A 24,358-nucleotide genomic window follows, 5' to 3' on the forward strand; every position below is an offset into this window, starting at 1 on the left:
CTCGTCGTGTATGACAGGCTGTTTCGGGCCGATGGAAGATAGCAGCTGCAAAAGCTCAAAATCCGAACCTTAAAACACAGTGCCTTTCACTTGCGTAACCTTGGCGACATTGATGTTCTTGATGAACAGAATCCATATGAATGACAGCCCCATGATAGCGAGCCCCGCGATAAGCATTCTTTCCTGCGCATACCCATATGCCTGCTGGATCGCGACCCGGGTAGGGCTTCCCACTGGATAACTGAGCTGCGTGCTCAGATCGCCGTAAATGGCATCAAAATCTGGCATGTCAGATGATGGAAGATACCGTTCCAAAGCCCGAGGAAACGTGTTTGTCCAGATGGCACCGCAAATAGCGTTTCCTATAGCACCACCCACAGTTCCAACGACATAGAGCAAAGCGAGTACTGCGGCGACGTGTTGATGGTCTGAGGCGGCAAGAACTGCAATTTGCTCGCAGATGATGAATACACTTCCACCAATCGAGATGAATATCTGACACATGACGAGATAGCCGATATGCTGATTCGGACGGCGGAAGTAGATCATCAAACCTTGGGCAAAAACGTAAATCGGAACCGCAAAGTATAGAAGCCACTTGAAGCGACCAGTCTTGCGAATTAACACCCCGACCCCTAGGAGGAGAACCCCAGAGACAACGTCGAATGTACTGCTCACGTACCCAGCCTCCGACAACGACAAGTCGTTAACAACTTGTAAGAAAGAGGTAAAGTAGGTGTTCCAGCAGTAATAAGATATCTGGTAGGTTATATTCAACAAGCATGCGCCGATAACTGTTCGATTTGATAGGAGGTTGACATTCAAGAACGGTGCTCTTGCGAGGAAAGTCTCGTGCAATCCAAAGAGAACAAGGACCACAAATCCGACGACGATCATAGCAATGATATAGCCCGAGCGCCAACCGTTAGGTGCGGTGTCGGCAAGCGTGAATGGCAGCAAGAATACCGTAAGACCGGAGGAGAAGAGAATCACACCGGCAGCTACTCAATAGTAAGGACAGTTGCCAGGTAGGTGCAGGCCAAGGACAAGAATGACTCACCATCGAATTCTAGAGTGTAATGCCAAATACTCTGCAATAGCGTTCGGTCACTCTTCTCCCTGGTCAGAAGGCCTTGGTTTGCTGCCTTGCGTAGATTGAGCTTCAAAATGACGAACAAGGGCGCTGCCACAGCTGGTAAGATGATAGCAAAAGTACCAAAACCCCACCGCCAGCTAATGTCCTCGTAGAAAGACTCAGCGGCTTTAGGTCCAGCGAATGCCGTAATCATATACGGTGATGAGGTGAAAGCATATGCAAGACCTCGATTCTTCAGCTTTGATACATCAGAGGTGATGACATCGATGGTATATATCAAGCCTCCAAACCCCAAAGAATAAAAGACCTAAGGACCCCCATTGATCAGCATATTGGAGGACATTAAACTTTGCTAGAGCATGAGGCAATACCTGTGCAACGCAAAAGGTGGCGAGGCCATTGCACCCGGCCATCATAATCAAGCCGAGTGTGGCGAAGGAAACCATGATCACGAACCCCTCAGCACGGCCCCAGAGATCTAGTATCTTTGCAAGTGGGATATATAACGCCGCAGTCATGCTGTTGGAAACAATATATATGATGGTCAATAGAGAGTGTGTTTCGAAATCACTGGTGACAAATGGCACGAGGTTGCTCAAGATTGATGATTGGAATGCGTTGACGCAGTAGAGCGACCACATGCTATAGTTGGATAATTTAGTTGGTATATCTGTGGGGAAAATTGCAAGATGCGAACTCACAGGATAAAAACCATGATAAGATGCGGCTTCGTCCAGGCCAAGGCGACTGCCTCGACTTGTTTGACTCCTCGTTGCGCGTCTTCGGTAGGCATCATGTCTTTCTCAGTTGCTGGCTCGGCTGCTGGCCCATCATGGCCATTGTTAGGAGAAATAATGTCATCGGTGCCACTGATCGCCGGATTCTTCTCATCTGAAGATAATCCGGCCATAGCCGCCGATGAAAATCGAGATGCGGAGTGTGCTGCCATAATTTTTCGCTCGCCGCCAATATTGCGGGAAGAAAAAATGAAGAACGAGTACGACAGAGTTATAAGAAAACAGAGAGATGACTTCACATCTAGTACTTGGCACCCAACCCACCTAGTGTAGCGGTGGCTGTCTGCGCCGTACCACTACTCCGTGCTTCGTGGTACCGGTACCTCGATCACAGGGCCTGGGCCGGTAACTTGAAGCGATGTTCGGGGAGAGTCGTAGGCCGAAGGACCAGAACTCCATGTTCTGGCCTGCGGTTAGCAACGTGGTCCTGTACACTGCTACACTCACCCTACGCCATACTCGAGTACTTCGTACTTCTACGAAGTCAAAGGCATGTGGAGGATCTATCCGATGTCGGGACTGATTTATTATATGCGAAAAGCAAACATGCTTGGAGTGGTGCAAGACCACGCCATCCCAAGACGCTAATGGGCAAGGGGCGGTCCGCCAGCTTCTCATGCTCGCTGTGTTGATTTGCTGGTAGGGCTGCCGAGGTGGGGGTCAGCGACAAGGTTCATCTAATCTGATTATCTGATTGAAATTAAATCTTTCATCAATCCCACTCTTCGCATTTCTCGCCTAAAGATCCTCTTTTTGTTAGCGACTTGTAGGTGAGTCCCCCTGGCCTGAGCTTAAGCAAGCTATTGCTGTCATTGACAGGGAAATTGGCGCCACGGTATGGGCACAACAGGCTAGATACTTGCCGAAAAAGCTGTTCCTCCTCTACTCCGTACTCGCAACTGACTCGTCAACATACGTAGGTAGTACGATAACTACTCTTGCATGCCACCTCGTGTTGGTGTGTTTAGAGAGTAATTAAAGGGATACTTCCGCCCTTTCAATTGGATCCCTCTGTATCACACCGGCAGCTACTACGAGTACTATAGTAGCAACTATAATAAAATGATTCCTTACTAACATTAACGCGTATATCACTTCTTAGTACTACGATAAGAGGTTACGGAACCCTTAATTATTTGCTGGTAGAACTTTTGTCAACAAGCTTTCGCTAGGGTAAGTCAATATTCCTTTCTTCGCCACAACTATTTGGCCATCTAAAAACCCCACCCCGCTTGTCCTCTTTCACGAAAAGGGACAACGGGTAGGCTTGGTTCACGGCGAGCCCACCTATCCCCCATCAGCGCTTGCGATTTGATTATTTCTTGAATATAGCGCTGGTCTGGTAAGATATGCATTTTTGACAAAGTATTATTATCCCTCGGAAATAATGCAGGAATGAATTTTACAGGGCGGATACTATCCAATCGTATAACTGGTTTCTTTCGTCTAAACGAATAGTATATCTTAGAAAGGGCTACAACAAATTCTGCCATAAATTAACTCGCTTTAGTTCGTATTAGTCCATGCCGATGTATGTTACTCAAAACCCTGAGCCGAATGTTACAGAGGTATCAACTCACAATTCTGGTTAAAGAATATGTTTTCAAGCTTCACCAGATAGGTGCCTCCTGCGCTTCAAGGCCTAGACCAGGTCAGGCTGCGCCGAAGACTTGACTCGGACCTGTAGAATAGATTTATGCTGTCATTCTGATTTTTAGCCCATACAAGCTTAGAGCTTGGCATTCCACGCCGCCCGGTCAGCAGATTCCAATGGTTGCTTTCGCCCGTCCCAAAATAACGGAGATAGCTGAAACCATTTTTCCCGGCTACAAACTGAATGCACCGACCGTTTGTGACCTAGGTCGATGTATTTGCCGATAACGAGGCCCTGAGAATTCTCATAAGATAGGATGATCGAGCTTGTGGCTCGCGGCTCGCCCACGGCGTTTGCAGTCCGCGGATCGTCCAAAAAGCAATAATGGATGCAACTAGAATACCATGCGTTGACCCGCTGAGGGCCCCGGAACGACACATCGCCAACAAGAGAGTGACGCCCACGATCATAATTCCCGGCATCGTAATGGGCACCGTAATGATCTTCCTGTACACAAAATATAAGCATCAATGGAGGCCTAGAGAGAAGATACAACCGCGATGAGGACTTACTTTTGCCCAATATAGCTCAAAATATGCGAAACGGGTCTCGTTGAATCGTCCAAACAAGCAAAGGACATGAGGATCAAAGTGAAGTTTGCGAAGATACTCACGATGCTGATCCAAGGTTCCAGTCTCGTTCCAGCCCTGTGCCACGCGCGGGTCGTTTTGCCACATATTGAAGAGCTTCAAGTGCCCCTGGTCTTGCCAGTCAACCACTTCAAGAGAAAAGTGCTCGTCAAGCTCTGGAATGTACCGACTGTAGGCAATTGATCCTGGATGCGGCTTGGGGCGACGTATCGGATGGCGAGTATACACAGCCTCTTCCGGAAACTTCATTGTGAATTTATAGTTCTCAGGCATCACCGGATATTGAGCCAAAGATCGTCGTAAAGGACCGTCTGTACCATCTCCCACCACCCAGATCGGACGAGGGCCCATTGGAGAAGCCGCGCCTTGCCAAAATGCACTTCGAAGGATCAGCAAATCTTCGGAGGGTACAATCGCCTTGTCCACAGGACGCCATGGTTTGGGATGCTCGATTCCCAAGCCAGTCGAAAGCAGTTCGTTCCGAACGATGTCCTTCTCTTCACCAAGCAGAGTAAGTCTGAAATACTCGTACGTCGGGTGAGCGAGGTATATAGCATGGATCACATTCCAGATCTGACCCAAAGAAGGTGGGCTATTCCCTGTCCACTGGAAGATGGTCTGTGGGCTTCGAGATGCTCTTGCCCAGGAACTGTTGTCAGAACCTGGCGGACACTCATCTTCAGACTTGAATGATAAATCGAGCCATGAGAGTGACTCGAGGTGTAGTGGTTGGGGCAGAGGTCGTTCGGCAGGGGGCTGGCTATCTAGTGCCAGGACGTGCTTGGCCGGCGTCGTTTCGGCAACGGTACGTACTCGATATGTGGTCAGAAAAGGGTGTGGCAGTTTTACCAGAGGATACTGGTGTGGTGACGAGCCGGATACCATCCTCGTGTGGTGTGATCGTTTGGGGTTTTGTCAAGAACGTGGCGATAAGAAAGATCAAGACGTTTTGACGACCATGTCTGTAAGCCTTGTCTCGAGTCTCCTAGCCTGATGAGAAGAGCTTGCAGATGAGAAGAAAGAGTAGAGACCCTAAGAAATTTGAAGAGGGGAAAGATAGGATAGTAAGCAAAGCTGCGGTTCTCTATATTTAACTAAAGCTTTAACCCGTGATTTTGTTTGGGATTGTGTGGCACATGACTCGAGTTATCGTCCCCTTGGGTTTTAGCAGGCCCTGAGCGACATGCACGTTGCTGTACTTCGTATATCCGAGTATCCGTACCGACGCCGCACCGTCTTCAATTTAGACAGAGTCCCAAGGATGCGGTAGCGGAGAAAATTCTCAACTCCGCACAAGCCAAGAAGGCACTAAGCGTACTTTGGCTCATATGCTAGCAGCATGAAACTGGCCAACAAAGTATAAAGTCGATGAAGGCACTGGTTAAACTAGCCACTGACAGGTTACTTGAGTATATGTCGACGACCCACTCTTCTATGTCTCTCAGATCCAGATCCCGAAATTTTCGGCATTTTTATGTCTCTTTCCCGCAAGAGCGGATCGTCCAGGTCACGTTGAACAGACCGGAGAAGCTGAATTGTATTGACCAAGCTACGAGCCGGGAGATTCAACAGGTATGGGAGCTTTTCGACCAAGATGAAAGCTTATGGGTTGGTATCATCACAGGCGTTGGGAGAGCCTTCTGTACCGGTGCGGATTTACAGGGTATGCCTATCACCGTCTATTCTGTATTTCACGCCGAAATTTTCCTTGGACGAGAACTAATCAGGGTCCGCGCGAACAGAATGGAACGAGATGAACAAGGCCGGGGTGGTCAATGATATGGCTGCGCCGGGCCTTGCTGGACTGCCCCGTCGACGTGGCAAAAAGCCGATTATCGCTGCTGTGAACGGCATATGCATGGGAGGGGGTTTTGAGATGGTGGCCAACTGCGATCTCGTAATAGCTTCCACCTCAGCTATCTTCTCCCTCCCCGAAGTGAAGCGTGGGATAGTCCCCGTGGCGGGGTGTCTGCCGCGGCTGACGCGCACCCTTGGACTGCAACGCACCACGGATCTTGTCCTCACCGGCAGAAGTGTGAGCGCGAAGACGCTCTATGAATGGGGCCTTGTCACTCGTGTAGTGGATTCAAGTGAAGCCGCCGATGTTTCCCGTGTGGCGGTCCAGGTTGCCCAAGACATGTGCAGAAATAGCCCCGACGCGCTGATTGTTGGACGCCTCGGGATTCGGTTGAGCTGGGAAGCAAGCAGCGTGGAGGAGGCCGTGTCGACTCTGGCCGAACAGTGGTACCCGGGCCTGGTTAACGGCCCCAATTTCGCCGAAGGCATCCAGGCTTTTGTGGAGAAACGACCGCCGAAATGGGTGGATTCGAAGCTGTGAGAGGGTGGTTGCAACTTGGAATAATAACAATGCAGCTCCAGGATGGAAGGAAAATATGCTCCTAGACCGCCTCAGCTAAATAGACAAGCCATGTTACAGTAGTACCTTGCAATCTAATCTGATTTACTTTAAAGGGAACCCCCTGTCCTTGCCCCTGTCTCTGCTCGTGGGCCCTACCCTTGCTAGTGGACGGGTAGCCGTGCCGTGTGCGGGATTCTCATCTTATCAGATGTGATGTGCAGAATTTTCATCTTATCAGATGTATTCGCGAGGACCGCCAGGACGGGTTAGCGGGTTGCCCTAGCGTGGGATCTGCAAGGGTGCGACGACACGCGCCGACCACGCTCTACAGCCTCAACTCTACTCTACCCGACTACTCGTACTGGAGTTTCCCAGCTTCAAGGTTGTGTTTGAAGAAGCGTGGGCGTCGGCGTCCGTCGAGCCCACAGTCACCCACAATGGCCGATCTCGGTCGCATTATATACAGTACCCATAGGGCCTACTCGTAATTCTTGTTGCTTGGCGTCTCGTTCGCCGGCGGAGGAAAATGCTAACATTGCCTTGGCTGCTCGACATTGTACAATTATACCACCTCAGTACGAGTACGTCCAATGCTCTCGTCAATTGAACGGACGGTCATAGGTCCAGCTCTTCCTCCGAATCTCAAACCGCGCCAGAATCCCAAAACCAGAAACGCTAGCCTACCAGTAGAATGGGCTCTATACATGTCGACAATATACAGGATCAAAACCGCCGGGGAAATGAATCTGTTGGCATGTTGTCTACAGGCCAGGCTGATGGCGGCCTCAGGTCTTTCAAGATAGTTGGTCTTGCACTTGATCAGACCACCGCTCTGACAGGCATGAGAGATGAAATCTTGCTTTTGTCCTGGCTCATCGTGCTCTTGCGGACCCAGGACGGCGGCCAGATCTGTTATGATTGGGCTTACAAAGGCCGAGAAAATGGGTTTCAGCATGAGCCAGTTAACAGAAGTCTGTCCATGGAAGAAGTAAAGGCAGGATTACAAAGTACTGTCGGACAGACTGCTGCAGCAATCTCGAGCTACCTCACTATGATCGCACCAAGTCAGCTTGCAGCCATGTCCAGCCCTGTCTCGCTCTACTTGAGCACTAGTTCTCTGTCTCCACCATCTGAGGAAGCGAAAGATGAAGTGAGTCAATGATCCCATCTTGGTTACTAAATGACTGACCGCGATGAGCAAAGGGTGTTCTTCACCTCGAAATACGCCTTAGTAATGGCAGTCTGGAAATCAGCCCAGTGTGGTATAACAAAAATATGCCGCAATATACAGTGACGCGATACATCGAGACACTGGTCGACACCGTAAAAATGTGCATTTCGAATCCCGATGCGTCTATTGAGGACTGTATTCGGCCGACCGCACGAGATCTGGAGGAGATATGGGGTTGGAATCACCTGCTACCTCCCTCTTACAACTTTTGCATGCACGACATGATTTCCAAACAAGCTCAAAGATCCCCAGAAAAAATAGCAATCTCATCCTGGGATGGCAAATTGACATACGCCCAAGTCGAACAGTATTCCATATTCGTGGCATGCTCTCTCAAAGAAATAGGTGTCAGGTTACATGATATCTTACCGGTGTGCTTTGAGAAATCAAGATGGACAATCGTCGCTGTGCTTGCGGTAATGAGGGTGGGAGCAACTTTCGTGCTCATGGACCCAACACTTCCAATTGCCCGCCTCCAAAACATGGCGAATCAAGTGGGCGCAAAGATGATGCTGACGTCCCGCAAGCAGCACGACCTGTCGTCGTCGATTATGCCGAGTGGAAAGCTTATCGTCATAGAAGCGAACACATTTGCCTACTTCTCAAATCTGCAAGCTATTCCACAGTTGACAGCCGTGCCACCATCTGCCCTAATGTATATAATCTTCACCTCTGGAAGCACAGGCACTCCGAAAGGGGTTAAGATCTCTCACGAAACCTATACAAGCAGTGCAATTCCTCGAGCGGAAGCCGTGGGCTATACGGAGAACTCCATGGTTCTTGATTTTGCGTCCTACGCATTCGACGTCAGCATCGACAGTATGCTTTTAACCCTTGGAAACGGTGGCTGCCTTTGCATCCCCTCTGACGAGGATCGACTCAACGACATAAATGGAGCGATACGAAAAATGCACGTTAACTACGCAGGCCTGACCCCTTCAGTGGCTCGAATATTGGACCCGGATGTTATAGCATCTCTCAGTGGTCTAGGCCTCGGAGGAGAGGCAGCCTCAGCGAGAGATGTTACGATCTGGGGTCAAGACACCAAGATTATCATAGGCTACGGCCCGTGCGAATGCACGATCGGATGTACGATAAATAGCAGCGCTGCCACTGGTAGGGATTATATCTCCATTGGGAGAGGAAATGGAGCGGCCATCTGGATCACCAACCCAAGTGACCACGAATCTCTGATGCCAGTCGGCGCTGTAGGCGAGCTGCTAGTCGAGGGACCGATAGTAGGGCAAGGCTACTTGAATGATTCTGAAAAAACCGCAGCCGCTTTCATCACAGATCCACAGTGGCTTATCGCGGGCCACAATGGCTACACTGGCCGTCAGGGGCGTCTATACAAAACTGGGGACCTAGGAAAATATGATCCTGACGGTTCTGGAGGCATTGTGTTTGTTGGACGAAAAGACACGCAAGTCAAGTTGCGTGGGCAACGTGTCGAACTCGGTGAGATCGAGAGTCAACTCAAGGCTAGGCTGCCGTCAGACGCTAGCGTGATTGCTGAGGTGATTGTGCCTCTAGGATCTGGCGGCCAACCTACGTTGGTGGCATTTATTGCATTCCAGTCGACCAAGGGACATGAGCATACTGATATAAGTTCGATAAAACTCCAAGGCGAGCTGCATAGAGCGCTGTCAGAAGCTAATGTAGAGCTGGCGAAAGTTTTACCACGATATATGGTGCCAACCGCATATATACCGGTCAACTATAGCCCTGTTTTAATCTCGGGCAAGACTGATCGCAAACGACTCAGGCAGTTTGGTGCCACAGTAAACTTGCGGCAGCTGGATCAAGGCACAACGAATACCGCTTCTCGGCAACTGAGTGATCTTGAGCAAGGTTTGCGGCAGGCCTGGAGCCAGACATTGAAACTTGATCCAGAAACTATTCGACTTGACGATAATTTCTTTGCACTAGGTGGCGACTCCTTGACAGCCATGAGACTTGTGTCTATTTGTAGAGCTGAGGGCCTCGATGTCACTGTCGTCGGCATTTTTGGCCACCCTACACTCTCGGAGATGGCTGGCATTGTCCACCTTTGTAGCCTGCAAGCACGTATAGAAACGCCCGCATTTTCCATGATCTCCCAAACTGTTAAGACAGCCTGCCTCGAGGCATCACTGGCTTGTGGATCAGATCGGGCGGCGATTGAAGATATCTACCCTTGCACACCCACACAAGAGTCACTATTCACCTTCGCGATTAAATCGGCCAAGCCGTATGTCGCCCAGAGACTCGCATGTATTCCGTCGCATATCGGTCTCGATGCCTGGAAGAAAGCATGGGAGGAAGTTGTTGCAGCAAATCCTATCCTACGCACACGCTTAGCCCAGCTCCGAGAGCCAGGCCTTCAGCAAGTTGTACTGAAGGAAGGCATCTCATGGAAACATTCGACTGATCTAGCGCAATACCTCGAGAATGATCGGAACGAGAAAATGGATCTTGGACAAAACCTAGCTCGATATGGCATTGTCAACAATTCAGAAAATGGCAAACAATACATGGTCTGGACAGTTCATCACGTACTCTATGATGGATGGTCAGAGCCGCTAATACTTAAAAATGCCATTAATGCCTTGCACGACCAGCACATCGAGACACAGGCACAGATGAAAGACTTCGTCAAATATGTGCGAGATACAGACGAAGTCGCCATGCAGGACTTTTGGCAACGGGAATTGAAAGATGCTGTCGGGCCTCAGTTCCCGCGTTTGCCACATAGAGACTTCTTACCTACTCCGGATGCCATACTTGAGCATCATATACCCCTCAATGCAACCGCTGGATCACCTTTCACTACGGCAACATTGATTCGTGGTGCATGGGCTCTGGTGGCGTCACAATACACAGGAAGCGATGATGTCGTGTTTGGTGAGACACTCACAGGTCGGGACATCCCGATGGCGGGGGTGGAAAACATTATAGGTCCAGTGATTGCAACTATACCTATCCGCATCCAGATCAACCGAACGAGCTCCGTTGAGTCTTATCTACAGTCCGTACAGCAAGGCATGTTGGCCCGTACACCGTATCAGCATATGGGGATGCAGAACATCAGAAAGGTCAGCCGAGACGCCCAACATGCATGCGAAGCTGGCACAGGCCTGGTCATCCAGCCAGAACCAGATTCCATAGGCAGCGAACTTGGCTTTGACCAAGGAGATGCCGTACGTGAAGCGCTCCATTTCAACCCCTATCCGCTTATGCTGGCCTGTGGGATATCAAAGCGCGGCCTTAGTGTCTGTGCGAGTTTTGACAGCAGTCTGATTGAGGTCGCACAAATGGAACGAATCCTTGCGCAGCTGGAAATGGCTTGTTTGCAGTTGACGAATGGACTTTCCAGAAGAATCGAAGAGATATCTTGCTTGCCCGAAGCAGAATTGAACCAGATCTGGGGACGGAACCAGATTGCCCCATTGCCCTTGGACGAGTCATCCAGAAGGCTTCGAGCAGGTCCAAGCATCAAGCAAGGGTGGCTATATCCTCCTGCGGTGGTTCCCTGGGTGTGTGATCCACGGAACCCATCTATATTGTCGCCCATCGGCTGCGTTGGCGAGCTCTGGCTTGAAGGCGCGTTCCTTTCAGGCGAAACCGTTGAATCTCCAGCGTGGCTTGTAGCTGGGAGCTCTGCTTGTGCCGGTCGGGCGGGAAGAGTGCAACCAACAGGCGACATGGTCCGGTTACGAGACGACAGCAGCTTGATATTTGTTGGTCGAAAGGAGAATGTCTTGCCTGTCCACGGCCATGCAGTAGATATCGCAGATCTAGAAGCTCACCTGACAAGAAATCTCCCACGAACGATCCGTGCCGCTGCAGCAGCATTCCAATCGTCATTAAACAGCACTCAGAATATACTAGAGCAAGAGATTGTCATCTTCATAGAGCAACAGCCATCTGAGGAAGAAAGCGTTGAGCTCATGCCGATGAAGCACGACATAACTTGGGACGCGTCGGGCCCCCAAAACGTCGAGACGTCGATCTGTGCCTTGATTACCATTAGCCTTGCTATAGCATTGAAAAAGCTGGACAGATTTATCCAAGACTATCTTCCATCATATATGGCCCCCTCCGCGTACGTCGTGGTTGACAAAATGCCCACTAGGATGGGACAGATTGATCATAGTTTGTTAAATCAGCTGGCCTCTAGAGTTCCTCGGCACGTGCTCACCCAGCTTCGAGAAGGCCTCAAGGGCGCGTGGGCAAAGAGCCCAGCACAAACGAATTTGACAAATGCAGAGAGTATTCTACGGTCTTCGTGGGGAAAGATTCTTGGAATCAGTTCAGAGCAGATTAACGTCGACGACAACTTTTTCCGCCTCGGTGGTGACTCTGTGTTGGCGATGAAATTGGTGTCAAGCCTTCGTGCGCAAGGACATAGCTTGACAGTGGCCGATATCTTTCAGCACATGCGCCTTGGTGATGCCGCCACAGTATTTAAAGTGAACCAAGGGTGGGAAGACAAAGCCCAGCCGTACAAGCCTTTTTCGATGCTGGGCCATTTGGACATAGAACCATTCTTGTCCGAGATTGTCCGACCTAAACTTACCGATCCAAGCTGGTCTATTCGAGACGTATCCCCGGTAACAGACTCCCAAGCGTTGGACATCAGAGCAACCAGCCAGGCACCGCGAACCTCTATACAATACACTATGCTGTATCTCGACAAAGGCATCGATCGAGAGCATCTATTCCGCGCCTGTAACGAGCTGGTCAAGACCCATGACATCCTGCGCACTGTCTTCATCGAACACGAATCGAGCCTATTTCAAGTTGTCATTGATGGGTTAGATGTTCCTGTGACCATGCAGCGGGCTGATGGCGTCCTTGAGCAATATGTCATCGACCTCTGCACGGTGAACATAGAATCAAACTTTAACCTGGGTTCGTCTTTCCTCAAGATGATCTATGTTGAAGGCAACGGCGGCCAAAAGTGCCTCATCATAGGCCTGTCCCATGCTCAGTACGATGGCATCTCTCTGCCCATGCTACTTCGAGATTTGGAGGCCTTGTACACGGGCGAGAAAATTGTCGATTTTGAGCCATTCTCATCGTACATGGCTCGAATCTGCCATGAGCGTTCCCAGACCAGAGCGCTCCATTACTGGCGCGATCTTCTAGACGGTTCATCATTGTCCATTCTAGCCGCAACATCAGTAAAGCCCACCGACAAATCAATATTCCGAACAAAGCCCGTCGACATCTCTCAACGCCCCCTTGAGATTACCACGGCGAATTTGCTCACCGCAGCATGGTCACTGGTGTTAGCTCGGCGTCTCCGGAACCCGGATGTGACATTTGGTAGCGTAACTTCGGGCAGAAACATAGACCTAGCAAACGTGGAGAATGTCATGGGCCCGTGTTACCAATTCACCCCGGTTCGAGTCTTGTTCGAGTCCCAGTGGACAGCGATAGACCTCTTGCGATTCGTACAAAGGCAAAGCGCCGAATCTGCGGCCCATGACTTCCTCGGCTTCGAAAAGATATCCAAGCAGTGCACGCAGTGGTCATCGAATGCACAATTTTTCGACTCCATCGTCCATCATCAAGACTTTGAGGATTTCGACACCATGCCTTTTGCTGGGGGAACTTGCAGGGTGGAGATACTGAATCCACATGGGGATGCTGCTCATCCTCTGAAGGCTGTCTCGCTCGTTCGAGGCGGGCAGATGAGTGTTGGGGTGGTCGGGAGTGAAAGTGACCCGGCGCTTGTGGACGCCACGCTTGATAATCTAGTTGCAGCCGTTCAAGAATTGGCGATCTGCCAGTCAGAGCACGTGGTACTTGATAGTCAAATCTTCTAGCTGGCGGATTGGCCATGGTAGCTGGTACTGGCCTCAAAGCAGAGGTAAACTGGAGATCGGTTCAGGATACGGGTTTTGGTATTTTTCTTCTGGCTAGGAATATTTCTTGCCAGAACATTTATTTTCCTTGCGTTTTTCTTAGATAACTTTATCAATCTGAGAAGATTTCACATCCGGAATTGGCCTCATTGTTGAATCTCCGAGACTTTGCTCGGGAAGACCCTTTTGATCTTCAGGCGACTCGTCAAGCACTTCTCGAGGAAGGAAATTTACCGTGGATCGCCGCTTTGGAATGCAACTGTTATTAGGGGCATGGGCTGCTTGGGAAGTGAATACCGAGGAACGTAGCTGGCAAAATGAACCAGTCCATTCGATCGGCCCATCTTTGAGAGTCGAGTCCAAAGAGTATCAATGGAAAGCTTGGAGGAAGCTCAAAGGGCATGGCTGCTTTGAATGGCACTAAGTACTTCAAGATAGTGTGCCAAATGGTTATAACAAGCAGCCGTGAGCTCCCATTTTGCTCCTGGCAACCAAGATTCCGACGAGCAAAACTACGACTTTCAGGTTGACATAAAGTTCGGCTAGTTGTGGCCCAGTTTTAAACTAAGGAAATATGTTGATATGTAGCTGAGATGCACAAAGATCAGGCCATCATCGTCCCGAATACAGTTGTGATAACTAGGGGCGGTAGATTGGTTGAGAATCGTGGCGACCGTTAAAGTAGTCGAATGTTATATATAACAGGCGTTGTTGGTGTATGAATCGCTCCCGACATAAAACTGATCGTACCAGATTAAGAATTAGAATGCCCCTTTGGGGCATGCTCGAGGTGATCTCCTGTTGTCGGAACTTGGAGCCTTTGCATGACGACTCCGAATAATTCTTCGGGTTGCTCGTGGAATCGTGGCCTACCTGCTTTGCCGACATCGCAACGACGCAGCTATCCACAGCGTACTCGCAACCTGTCTTATTACGGACTCGTATTGAGAGGGTCAGAACTCGGAAATTAAGAAGGCGCCACTCAGAATGTACGTGCACTCTGATTGGGACTTATCTTATCAGATGAAAATTTTCCCTGCCGGCTGTCGATCTATAGTGGGGGAAAATGGGAAATGGTAAATACCAGATACTACTCTACGTACGAGCTGCAGTGCTATGTGCACCTAGCCAAGTTTTATTTACCGTCCACCTGGCCAACATCCCCGATTCCACGTCCAGCCCGGGCACCACGCCCCCAGTGCCCCAGCGAAAGTTGGGCTTCATCCATGCGCCATGCCATGTAGGCCTTCGAAGTTCAACCGTGGCTCTTAAGAGTCAAGGCTCAAGACCCACTGCTCGGAAGCACCTCTGGTTTAGTAGTGTAGCTTTCTCTGCATATGCGGACGTCCTACTCCTGCTCCAAGGCGCTCTCGGAATCGGCTGAAATTTCACTACGAGTAAGTCATGGACGAATTTTGTGTGTTTATATAACCTATTTTCCGATATTATTAGAGCAGATTAGCATATAGAGAAAAGTAGCTTGACGTGGTGACGCAACTGCCATCCTCTAGCACACACAACACCGTCGATGGTCTAGTCCTCGAGGTACAAACCGACCACGGGGAGCATCCTGCAACTCAAGCACACGACAACGACAACGACAATCGCCAGCTTCGGGCCACCATGAATATCTTCCAGAAACTTGCGGGCTACCCCAGCCTGCTTTTGGCCGGTAAACCTTCAAAAGCCGATCTGGGCATGCTATTGGTGGGCGTACTATCTGCAATTGCATCTGGCGTCCCGTTTCCATTAATTGGAATACTGTTTGGCCAGCTTCTTGACGATTTCAATGCAGCAACGTGTGGTTCATCCGAAACTCCGGACTCGGGATCCGAGTATCAAAAAAGCATCAACGACAAAATCCTGGTGATTGTGTATCTAGCCATTGCTCAATTTGTTACGATCTATGCCCACCTCTCATGCTGGAGTCTGACCGGCGCACGGCTGGCGCAGAGATTACGAGAAAGTTATCTCCAGAATTTGCTCCGACAAGAGCCGTCGTACTTCGACAATCTGCCTCCGGGGGAAGTCGCCTCTCGACTTAATGGCGACATCCAGACAATCCGCTCGGGCACATCTGAGAAAGTGGGAGTATGCCTCTCAAGCCTGTCCTTTTTTGTTACAGCGTATATCGTAGCTTTCATCAAGGACTACAAGCTTGCAGCAATGCTACTCTCGTTAATTCCGGCATTTTTCTTGATGGGGTTCGTTGGAAGCCATTACATCGAGAAATTCTCTGGTCTCATGTCGGATTATACCGCTACTGCTGCATCAATTGCTTCGGAAACGCTTTCCAACATCGTCGTGGTGCAGGCCTTCGGCGCAAACGCACGGCTGGAGAATAAATTCTCGAAGGCACTCAAATCTTCAGAACGTGAAGGCTTGAAGAAGGCTACCGCGGTTGGCATACAATCTGGGGTCTTGTATTTTATCGCCTATTCTGCGAATGGTCTGGCATTTTGGCAGGCAAGCAAACGTATTGCAGAAGCAGTGCGTCAAGACTCGCAGGGCGCCACCGTGGGAGCTACGTTTACAGTAATTTTTATTCTAGTCGAAGGTTAGTCGGACTCGAATCTTACCACAGAATTGTACTAACACAGTAACAGCTACCTTGCTCTTGAGTCAAGTTGCACCGTTTCTCCACCTGTTTATAGCGGCCATTGCCTCGTTTCAGAAGTTGCGGGAGGGCATCGATCGCGAGCCGCTAATTGATGGCACTATGGCTTTGGGCCTTCGTCTCTCACAGACAGAGGGCGGCTTCGAGTTTAAAAATGTTTCATTCACTTATCCCTCTAGGCCAGAGATCACCGTTCTTGACCAAATTAATCTTAGCATTCCTTCCAACAAGCATACTGCCATTGTCGGACTTTCGGGAAGTGGCAAGTCGACTATCGCGGGACTGGCCACAAGATTGTATGACCCCACGCAAGGACAAATTCTCTTTGATGGCCGTGATCTTCGTGATCTCAATACCCATGACTTGAGGAGTTTTTTAAGTCTGGTGCAGCAGGAGCCGTCTCTCCTCGACCGTTCTCTTTTGGAGAATATTGCACATGGCTTGATGAATTCTAGCGATCCTAGCCACGCACGTTTGAAGATAGCACTTCTTAGTTCCGGCCTTGCAGATCTAGCAAGCGAGGTTAGGGAGGGTAAGTCTCTTTTGGCCGCAGCAGAGGAACGGGGCTCGGAAATCGTTGAAATTGTTTCGTTGGTCCGAAAGGCTGCGGTGCTTGCAGATGCAGATGCCTTCATTGTCGCTTTGCAATATGGATACGGCACGATTGTGGGTTCGAGTGGGCGGCTAATCAGCGGTGGCCAGAAACAACGAGTGTCCCTCGCCAGGGCCCTTGTCAAGGGTCCTGCGGTTCTCATCTTGGACGAAGCCACGGCTTCTCTAGATTCAAGAAGTGAACAGCGTATCCAACAGGCTATCTCAAACATTGCTAGCGGTAGAACCATGATCACGATTGCTCATCGCCTGTCGACGATCACCAACGCGGACAATATCATTGTTATGCACAAAGGGCATATCGTTGAGGAGGGAAATCATTCGGTATTGATGGCTAGGAATGGAGCATATGCTGATCTCGTCAAATTGCAAACTCTCGGATCCGGGATGAATGAAGCAACAGCCAGCAGAGACAGCGTCAACGAATCTGATAGGACCTCTTTGACAGACGCTGATATCGAAAAGAACAGTCTATCAGACGACCGCCTTGCAGCCGCCGAGAAAACCGAGCTCTCAACATGCAAAGCTACCGTCACCGACTCCGCAGAAGAACAGGAAGAGCCTGAGACCCCTTCCAAATCTTTGTGGGCTCTAGTTCGAGGGTATGCGCCAGCCTTGAGGCCACACCTTCTCATAATTGTTGTCGCCCTTCTTGGCTCGAGTGTTGTCGGCGGAGCCTTCTCTGGCGAAGCCGTGATCTTCGGAAATACCGTTGGAAGTCTAAATCCCTGTAACGACCCAGCTAGTATTCGATCTCGAGGCAACTTCTTTGGGCTTATGTTCTTCATACTTGCAATCATCGAGTTCTTCGGGAATCTAATCAGCTGGTCCGGATTTGGCTGGGTCTCTGAGAAAATTGTCTACACAGTGAGGGTCTTATCATTTCGGTCACTGTTGGAGCAAGACCTTCAATGGCATCAGTCTGAAGGCCGAACACCTGCCCTGCTCCTCTCCTACATTACTAGAGATGGCAGTGCCTTGGCTGGCTTGAGCGGCTCCGTTATTGGGACGTTATTCTCAATTACCGTTAACCTTATCGGAGCAATTATTTTGACTCATATCATCGCCTGGAAAATTGCATTGGTCTGCCTGTCTTTGGTGCCACTTCTACTTGGAGCTGGCCTTATGGAGCTTCGAGTGCTCGGTAAATTCGAAGAACGGCACGAAAATGCATATACCAAGTCGGTCGATATTGGCGTAGAAGCAATCACGTCAATCAAAACAATTGCGTCCCTTTCTCTTGAAGAAGAGACAATGAAGACCTATCGAAGGTCCTTGAAAGGCCCTCGCAAGGAGACATTCAAAGTCACCGTACAAGCAAGCCTCTGGCAGGCCATGACCTACTTCCTTGGCAACCTTGTGAATGCGCTAGCATATTGGTGGGGTGCCAAACAAATCATAGCGGGCACCTACACGCAGACACAGTTCCTGATCGTAGTGTTCTCTCTTCTTGTTAGTGCGCTGCTCTGGAGCCAGATGTTTGTCTTCGCACCGGAGCTTTCCAGCGCCCGAGCGGCGATGGCAAGAATCTTGGGCTTAATCGAGATAGGCTCGGACAAAATGCAAGGAAATGTGCCTAGTCCTTCGCTCACCGGGTCTTCGAAAGAGAGAGACCTCGAGGCGACAGCTGAAACAAAACCGTCTTATCCTTCTAGCAACCAGGCTTCGAGCGTACAGCTCCGCGATGTCCATTTTTCATACCCTGCTCGGCCGGACATAAAAGTGTTAAATGGCCTGAACATTGATATTCAGCCAGGGAAATTCTGCGCCCTTTTTGGTCCGAGCGGTGCCGGTAAATCGACAATCATTTCACTGGTCGAACGATTGTACACGCCAGAATCTGGATCCATCTTGATTGATGGCATTGATGTGACAAAACACCGAGATGTGGCTTTCCGCGACACGATTGCCTTGGTGCCACAAGAAAGTGTGCTCTTTGAGGGAAGTATCGAGTTCAACATTGGTATTGGTGCTAGACCAGGGCACGAAGTGTCCATAGACGAAATTAAAGAGGCATGTAACCTTGCCAATATCCACGACACTATTGAAGCATTGCCAGATGGTTACAATACTCTTTGTGGACCAAATGGTAGCCAGTTCTCGGGAGGCCAGAAGCAAAGGTTGTCGATCGCTAGGGCGCTCGTTCGAAAGCCTAAGCTGCTAATTTTAGACGAATCAACCAGTGCGTTGGACGCTGAATCGGAGAAGCTATTGCAAGATGGGCTTGAGAAGGCCGCGAAGGGGATTACTGTCATTGCAATTGCTCATCGTCTACACACGATAAGAAAGGCAGACACTATCTTCTTGATTGAAGCAGGTCAATGCGTTGATCGGGGATCGCATGAAGAATTGCTTAAGAGGTCGGAGAGCTATAGGGCTAACGTCATGCATCAAACAGTAGCAGAGTGATTGAGGATATAGTCGAGATAGAACTCCATTAACATTTAAACATTTTCAAGACGACGTTTTGATTGTGCCGCTCTATGCCTGAAAGGCTTTCCAGTTCACTCCCTCGTTAATGAGACTACTAGATGGACATTCATCCTGCACTTCTTCACGCACAAATCGGTCACCTGCAATTGACCTCTGGACTCGAGGGATCGTGGCGCTCTTCTTTCCCAGCACGAGGTCGGGTGGGGCGACTATCTACGCTCTCTGCTGCTACAAAGGGGTGCTCGTTCGATGCTTCGTAGCATCGAAAGAGACGGGAAACTTGGCAAGAGGAAAGTGAGCCGCTATCGCAAGGTAAGACTACCAGGTCGTAGAATTTCAAGCATGCGGTTCAACCGGGGAGGGCCTTACGGAGTAGGGATCCGGAAATGGTTTAGAAGTAGTACCCTTTACCAGGTTAGGGCTCTGGGAGCCTGGGACGGTGCTCTGGCTGCCCCAGTGTTATGTTGACACGAGCAGCACTCGAGTACAAAGTACCTAGGTAGTACCTACGTAGTTCAGCAGTGGGGGTTACGGCGTGCTCGAGTAAGGTGCAGGGAGCGACGACCCACAGGGGAGCCATCTAATCAGATTCTTCCCGTGCCAAGATATCTAATCTGATCCGCCGTTTCAAACCCGGTCTCCTCCGTCCCCTGGACCAGCGTCCGGTATTTATTAGGTAAGGTGTCACTTTACGCGTGGCTGCATCATTTACATCTCCCCTGTACGAGGTACCAAGCACGGAGTTTCATTGCATCTTGTAAATATTTGAATATAGAACAAGTCCCCTCCGATTATCGCAGACCCTCTTGCTTATCTCCTAGTCTCTTTTCCCAATAGGCTTCTTCCGATTGCGGAATATTGTACTTCGTATGTCAGGCACGATCGGCACCCTGGAAAACATATCGGCTGGAGAAAAAACACTGCTAATTACTACAGGTTAACTCGATCCTGATTCAGACGCAACCAGGCACAGCTTTGCTCACTGGTCACCGAGGTGATCACCTACCCGCTTCTCACCAGCATTGGTTATTTTTATCAGCCTGCGTTCACTATGGGCTCCAAGTTTTGGCCCAAAGGCGGCCTCCCAGGTATTCTACATCATTATGTACACAGACACCGTATTCCTTTTGCTTCCTTTCCCATATATATCTACGAAGTAGCTGACAGAACATACTTCGTAGACAGAAACACTCGTCGCCTTCGAGTATACGTCCAGCACCATCCGCAAACCCCACAGTCTTCTCTTCATCGGCGGCCTGGGTGATGGCCTTGCAACAACGTCTTACATGGCCGATCTTGTAAATGCTCTACAGCCAACACAGTGGTCAATCTTCTCTTTGAATCTCTCCTCATCCTACGGACAATGGGGTCTCGGCCACCTGGATAGAGACACGGATGAGATCGCAGAATGTGTACGATACATTTTGGATTACAAGACATCCAAGTTTGGTACCAGCAAGATCGTCCTCATGGGCCATTCAACGGGAAGTCAATCCGTTCTGCACTACTTGCATAGACCAAATCCCCATATCAGCACCCCGGTGTTTGATCCTTACCTTCAGCACGTCACCCGTCCCGCCGTTGACGGGGCTATCATGCAAGCACCTGTGTCCGACAGGGAGGCGATACTTGCGTTGTTGAAGGAAGGCTTTGGAGACAAGTCAGCAAGCGATATGCAAGAAGTATACGATCAGATGGAAGCTATGGCAAAGGACGCTGCGCGTCATGATCAATCTATTGACACCCTGCTACCATTAGCGTTAACATCTCAGATCTACCCAGGCGTTCCAATAAGCTGCCGGAGATTGATGAGTCTCATTAGTCCCGAGAGTCCCCAAGCACCCCAAGGAGATGACTTGTTCAGCTCTGATATAGGCGACGAGCAGTTGTCAAAGACTTTTGGAATGATAGAAACCCAGGCGCTTCTAAGGGGCCCCTTGGTCGTTTTGATTTCGGGAGCTGATCAATCAGTCCCTAACTGGGTCGATAAGGAGAACCTGTTACGGAGGTGGAAAAATGCCGCTGATCATGGAGGGAAATATCGAATTTGGGATGATGAATATAGCGGAGTGATACCAGGCGCCTCACATGCCCTGAGTAACGACGACCAGGCCGAGCCACGCAAAGATCTTGCTACAAGAGTGCTCGGCTACGTGCATCGATTGGAGCAAAATTAAACACCAAAGTTTAGGAAAGAATATAAAGGATATACAATCACCACTAGGTATGGCTTCTTATCTATAGTAGCCAGTTATCAGGGTCGCGCGTTATTCTGAGGGCTGAAACTCGATGGGGATTGTGCGCGAAAATGGCTTTGTTTGCTTGAATCACCCGCCGAGCCCCCCAATGAAATGAAGACACATGCTTTCAAGTATATCCTTTACAATATTCCAGCTCAACTTCTTCTCCCTTCAATAAATTCTAGCTCTAGACCTCTGCAGATCCTCCACTACAACTACTTTTCAGTACTTCGTCGATGTAGCCAAGCGTCTGGGGTTTAGCTATCGGAGGAAATCCGGTACTCGGTACTAACCTATTTGTGCATGGCCCCTGTCAATCGCCTATTTGGCTTTGATCATTTGCATCTCGTTCTTTGTTTGTTTGTCTTTCTGCACGGAGATTCCGTTCGCGACATTGCCCAGAAAAGGGGAGTGCTCAAAATCCGTGGTGCACTTGTTCTACCACGGGTAGAACTGAGGAACGGTTCCGGCACCAGCGATGGCGCGATGGAGCAACCCGTTGAAATTCGGCGAGGATATTTGGGATCCCAGCCATCGATTCGAGACGTCGTGGTTACTGCCGCCGTGGGTGTTATTTGCATGTAGAGCAGCAATTGTAGGTTCTATCCTGCTGCAAATCATCAGGTCGAGTGATTAAGGGCTAATGGCATGTTTCTGAGATAGTCGCTCTATGCGTTCGTCGTTCTCCTCTTTGTAATCGGCTGGGAAGCAAGCAATCACGATGGATACGACATCAACGACGTCAATAATTCTTTCTCCTACTTCACAGTCCTAACGTACTGGGGAATTGCCTTCTACTTCCTCATAGCCGCAATCCACACCTTCTCCTACGCCCTAAACGGTGGCACGCCGCTCCTCAACCGCTTCCCTCGCCCCCTCCAAGCCCTCCACCACCTCTTCTGGAGCACCATAATCACCTATCCGTTCCTCGTAACCATCGTCTTTTGGGTGATTCTCTACTCGCCTCCGTTCGATACAAACTTCGCTCTCTGGTCCAATGTCTCCCAGCACGGCCTCAACAGCGCCTTCGCCCTCTTCGAAATAATCTTCACGCGCATCAATCCCGCGCCGTGGATCCACCTCCTCTTCCTCGTCATTATCCTAGCCTGCTATTGCGGGCTTGCATACCTCACACAGTATACGAAGCACTTCTACGTGTATAGTTTCCTTGACCCGAATCCGAAGGTGGTCGATGCCACAGGCAAGAATATTGGTGGGGTGGGGAAGGGCGCTGTGGTAGGATACGTGTTTGGGATTGCAGCCGGGATTATTGTGGTTTTCTCGATTGTGAAGGGGATTACGTGGGTGAGGAAGTGGGTTACGGAGAGGAAGATGGGGAGGGAGGGCGTGTTCTATAAGGGAAGGCGTATGGGACAAGGGGAGGTCGAGTTGGAGACCACGAGGATGTGGGATAAGTGAAGTGGGTTCTTCATTTTTTGATTGTTGGATTTCCTACCCCTTATGATGTATAATGGGATTCTTCCCACGCGCACGGAGTAAATAGGTACCTGCGATATATGCGGCGTCACTGATAATGTTCTAAGCAGATACCCCCATAGCAGTAATACATATCAAAACAGTCCCTTTCCTTTGTAGTCAATCCTTGATAATAAATATTACTTTCCCAAGACGGCCAACAATTTCCTAGTCTAGTTCTCTACGGTACCGTCCTTCTTTTGCTTTTGACAAGCTTTTTTGGTGGGTTACTTGAAATGTTGGGGGATATCAATTTTTGCATGTCCGTTCTATTGCGTGGTAGTTCATGCCTTTTAACTTCAAAATACTTCTCTAACTTCAGAGGTTGCAGGGGATCGACTTATTCTACCTTGAATGTTTGTGTTATTCAAAAGTCGTTAGTTTTTGAGATCAGCCTTATCAACTTCCAATAGGGAATGCCATGCTTCCAAAGGGGTTCTCCCGAAAGGGAGCGAAATCTAGGAACCTAATCTTGGCCCCATTACGCGTAAGCTCGGTCGCAACATATTTCTTGGTGAGTTCAAAACTCCAGGAATAAATCACATCAAGTGAAATACAAGACTTTATCTATTCATTTTGTTTTTGTGTTGCTCTACCAATAATTGATAGGAAGGACCTATGTCATATTCGCCAGCCTAGAAGTCGTAGTTTCTTGCTCCCGGCCCCCTTTTTTGTCGCTACGTAAAATGCAATTCATCATCCTACAACTAGGTAAGTTAAGTACGCTGACGGTGCTAGAAAACTAGCTTAGTAGGAGCCTGGCATTGATATTTGAGACTATGATTACCACCCATATATATTATTATACCCACTAGGGTTATAAGACCGGTGGGCAATCTGTAAGCATTCTTTAAAATCCATTCGTCCCCGATACTCTATAAGCCCCAATGAGGATAGAGAACGATTGTCTACAGCGCCACACCACTTGGGCGAATATCGTTGTGTCGCCTCTACTGCCCGCTACAGTACCTCCGCACCGTCTCAAGATCTTCCCCAGTTACTCTCCGCAGCACTCACTGTGGTAATCCTACAACATGGAGCACTTTGCTGCTGTATAATGAACGAAGATAAAAATGACCCCTCATTCACCCGTCTTGAATCCATTAATTTATCAGAATGCATCGAGAATCGGAATCTTGCTGCTACGACGGTCGAACAGCACCGGCAAGGGTTGATAGAGATCCTAGCGCGACGACATAGGCAGCTGTGGAATGAAATACGTCGTCCCCCACCATGGAAACTCATTGTCGTCCAATCGGAAGCTCTCATATCCAGAGGGGAAGTGAAATTCGACGCAAGTTTTGCCTCTCATCAGGCCATCGGTGATGGTCTTAGAGGGATGGCCTTCCACAGGTCTTTCCTTTCAGCCCTTGGCTCCATAACCTCCAAATTGCCCTCAAA

At 49.5% G+C, this 24,358-nt stretch overlaps 7 protein-coding genes across 7 annotated transcripts; 5 read left to right on the forward strand and 2 right to left on the reverse strand.

Moving 5' to 3' along the window:
- Nucleotides 1–69: 69 nt before the first annotated feature.
- Nucleotides 70–2,045, reverse strand: BP5553_08732 (MFS transporter, SIT family, siderophore-iron:H+ symporter; the record flags this gene model as incomplete). Its single annotated transcript, XM_032017355.1, has 4 exons — nucleotides 70–1,001; nucleotides 1,061–1,403; nucleotides 1,468–1,738; nucleotides 1,798–2,045. 4 exons carry the CDS (start codon nucleotides 2,043–2,045, stop codon nucleotides 70–72), a joined length of 1,794 nt encoding a protein of 597 aa, XP_031866786.1.
- A 1,577-nt stretch (nucleotides 2,046–3,622) lies between these two features.
- On the reverse strand, nucleotides 3,623–5,022 carry BP5553_08733 (Uncharacterized protein; the record flags this gene model as incomplete). Its single annotated transcript, XM_032017356.1, has 2 exons — nucleotides 3,623–3,994; nucleotides 4,060–5,022. The coding sequence occupies 2 exons, from the start codon at nucleotides 5,020–5,022 to the stop codon at nucleotides 3,623–3,625; spliced, it is 1,335 nt and encodes a 444-aa protein (XP_031866787.1).
- A 549-nt stretch (nucleotides 5,023–5,571) lies between these two features.
- On the forward strand, nucleotides 5,572–6,475 carry BP5553_08734 (Uncharacterized protein; the record flags this gene model as incomplete). The annotated part of the gene is made up of 2 exons (XM_032017357.1): nucleotides 5,572–5,800; nucleotides 5,880–6,475. 2 exons carry the CDS (start codon nucleotides 5,572–5,574, stop codon nucleotides 6,473–6,475), a joined length of 825 nt encoding a protein of 274 aa, XP_031866788.1.
- A 712-nt stretch (nucleotides 6,476–7,187) lies between these two features.
- On the forward strand, nucleotides 7,188–13,540 carry BP5553_08735 (AMP-binding enzyme; the record flags this gene model as incomplete). The annotated part of the gene is made up of 2 exons (XM_032017358.1): nucleotides 7,188–7,646; nucleotides 7,700–13,540. 2 exons carry the CDS (start codon nucleotides 7,188–7,190, stop codon nucleotides 13,538–13,540), a joined length of 6,300 nt encoding a protein of 2,099 aa, XP_031866789.1.
- Nucleotides 13,541–15,202: 1,662 nt separating this feature from the next.
- On the forward strand, nucleotides 15,203–19,217 carry BP5553_08736 (ABC multidrug transporter SidT; the record flags this gene model as incomplete). Its single annotated transcript, XM_032017359.1, has 2 exons — nucleotides 15,203–16,136; nucleotides 16,186–19,217. 2 exons carry the CDS (start codon nucleotides 15,203–15,205, stop codon nucleotides 19,215–19,217), a joined length of 3,966 nt encoding a protein of 1,321 aa, XP_031866790.1.
- Nucleotides 19,218–20,292: 1,075 nt separating this feature from the next.
- Nucleotides 20,293–21,418, forward strand: BP5553_08737 (DUF1749-domain-containing protein; the record flags this gene model as incomplete). The annotated part of the gene is made up of 2 exons (XM_032017360.1): nucleotides 20,293–20,329; nucleotides 20,427–21,418. The coding sequence occupies 2 exons, from the start codon at nucleotides 20,293–20,295 to the stop codon at nucleotides 21,416–21,418; spliced, it is 1,029 nt and encodes a 342-aa protein (XP_031866791.1).
- A 541-nt stretch (nucleotides 21,419–21,959) lies between these two features.
- BP5553_08738 (Uncharacterized protein) lies at nucleotides 21,960–22,900 on the forward strand (the record flags this gene model as incomplete). Its single annotated transcript, XM_032017361.1, has 2 exons — nucleotides 21,960–22,076; nucleotides 22,145–22,900. The coding sequence occupies 2 exons, from the start codon at nucleotides 21,960–21,962 to the stop codon at nucleotides 22,898–22,900; spliced, it is 873 nt and encodes a 290-aa protein (XP_031866792.1).
- Nucleotides 22,901–24,358: the final 1,458 nt, after the last annotated feature.

The sequence above is a fragment of the Venustampulla echinocandica genome, assembly GCF_003357145.1.
Source record: "Venustampulla echinocandica strain BP 5553 chromosome Unknown scaffold_8, whole genome shotgun sequence".
In the NCBI taxonomy this organism is placed as follows: Eukaryota; Fungi; Ascomycota; class Leotiomycetes; order Helotiales; family Pleuroascaceae; genus Venustampulla; species Venustampulla echinocandica.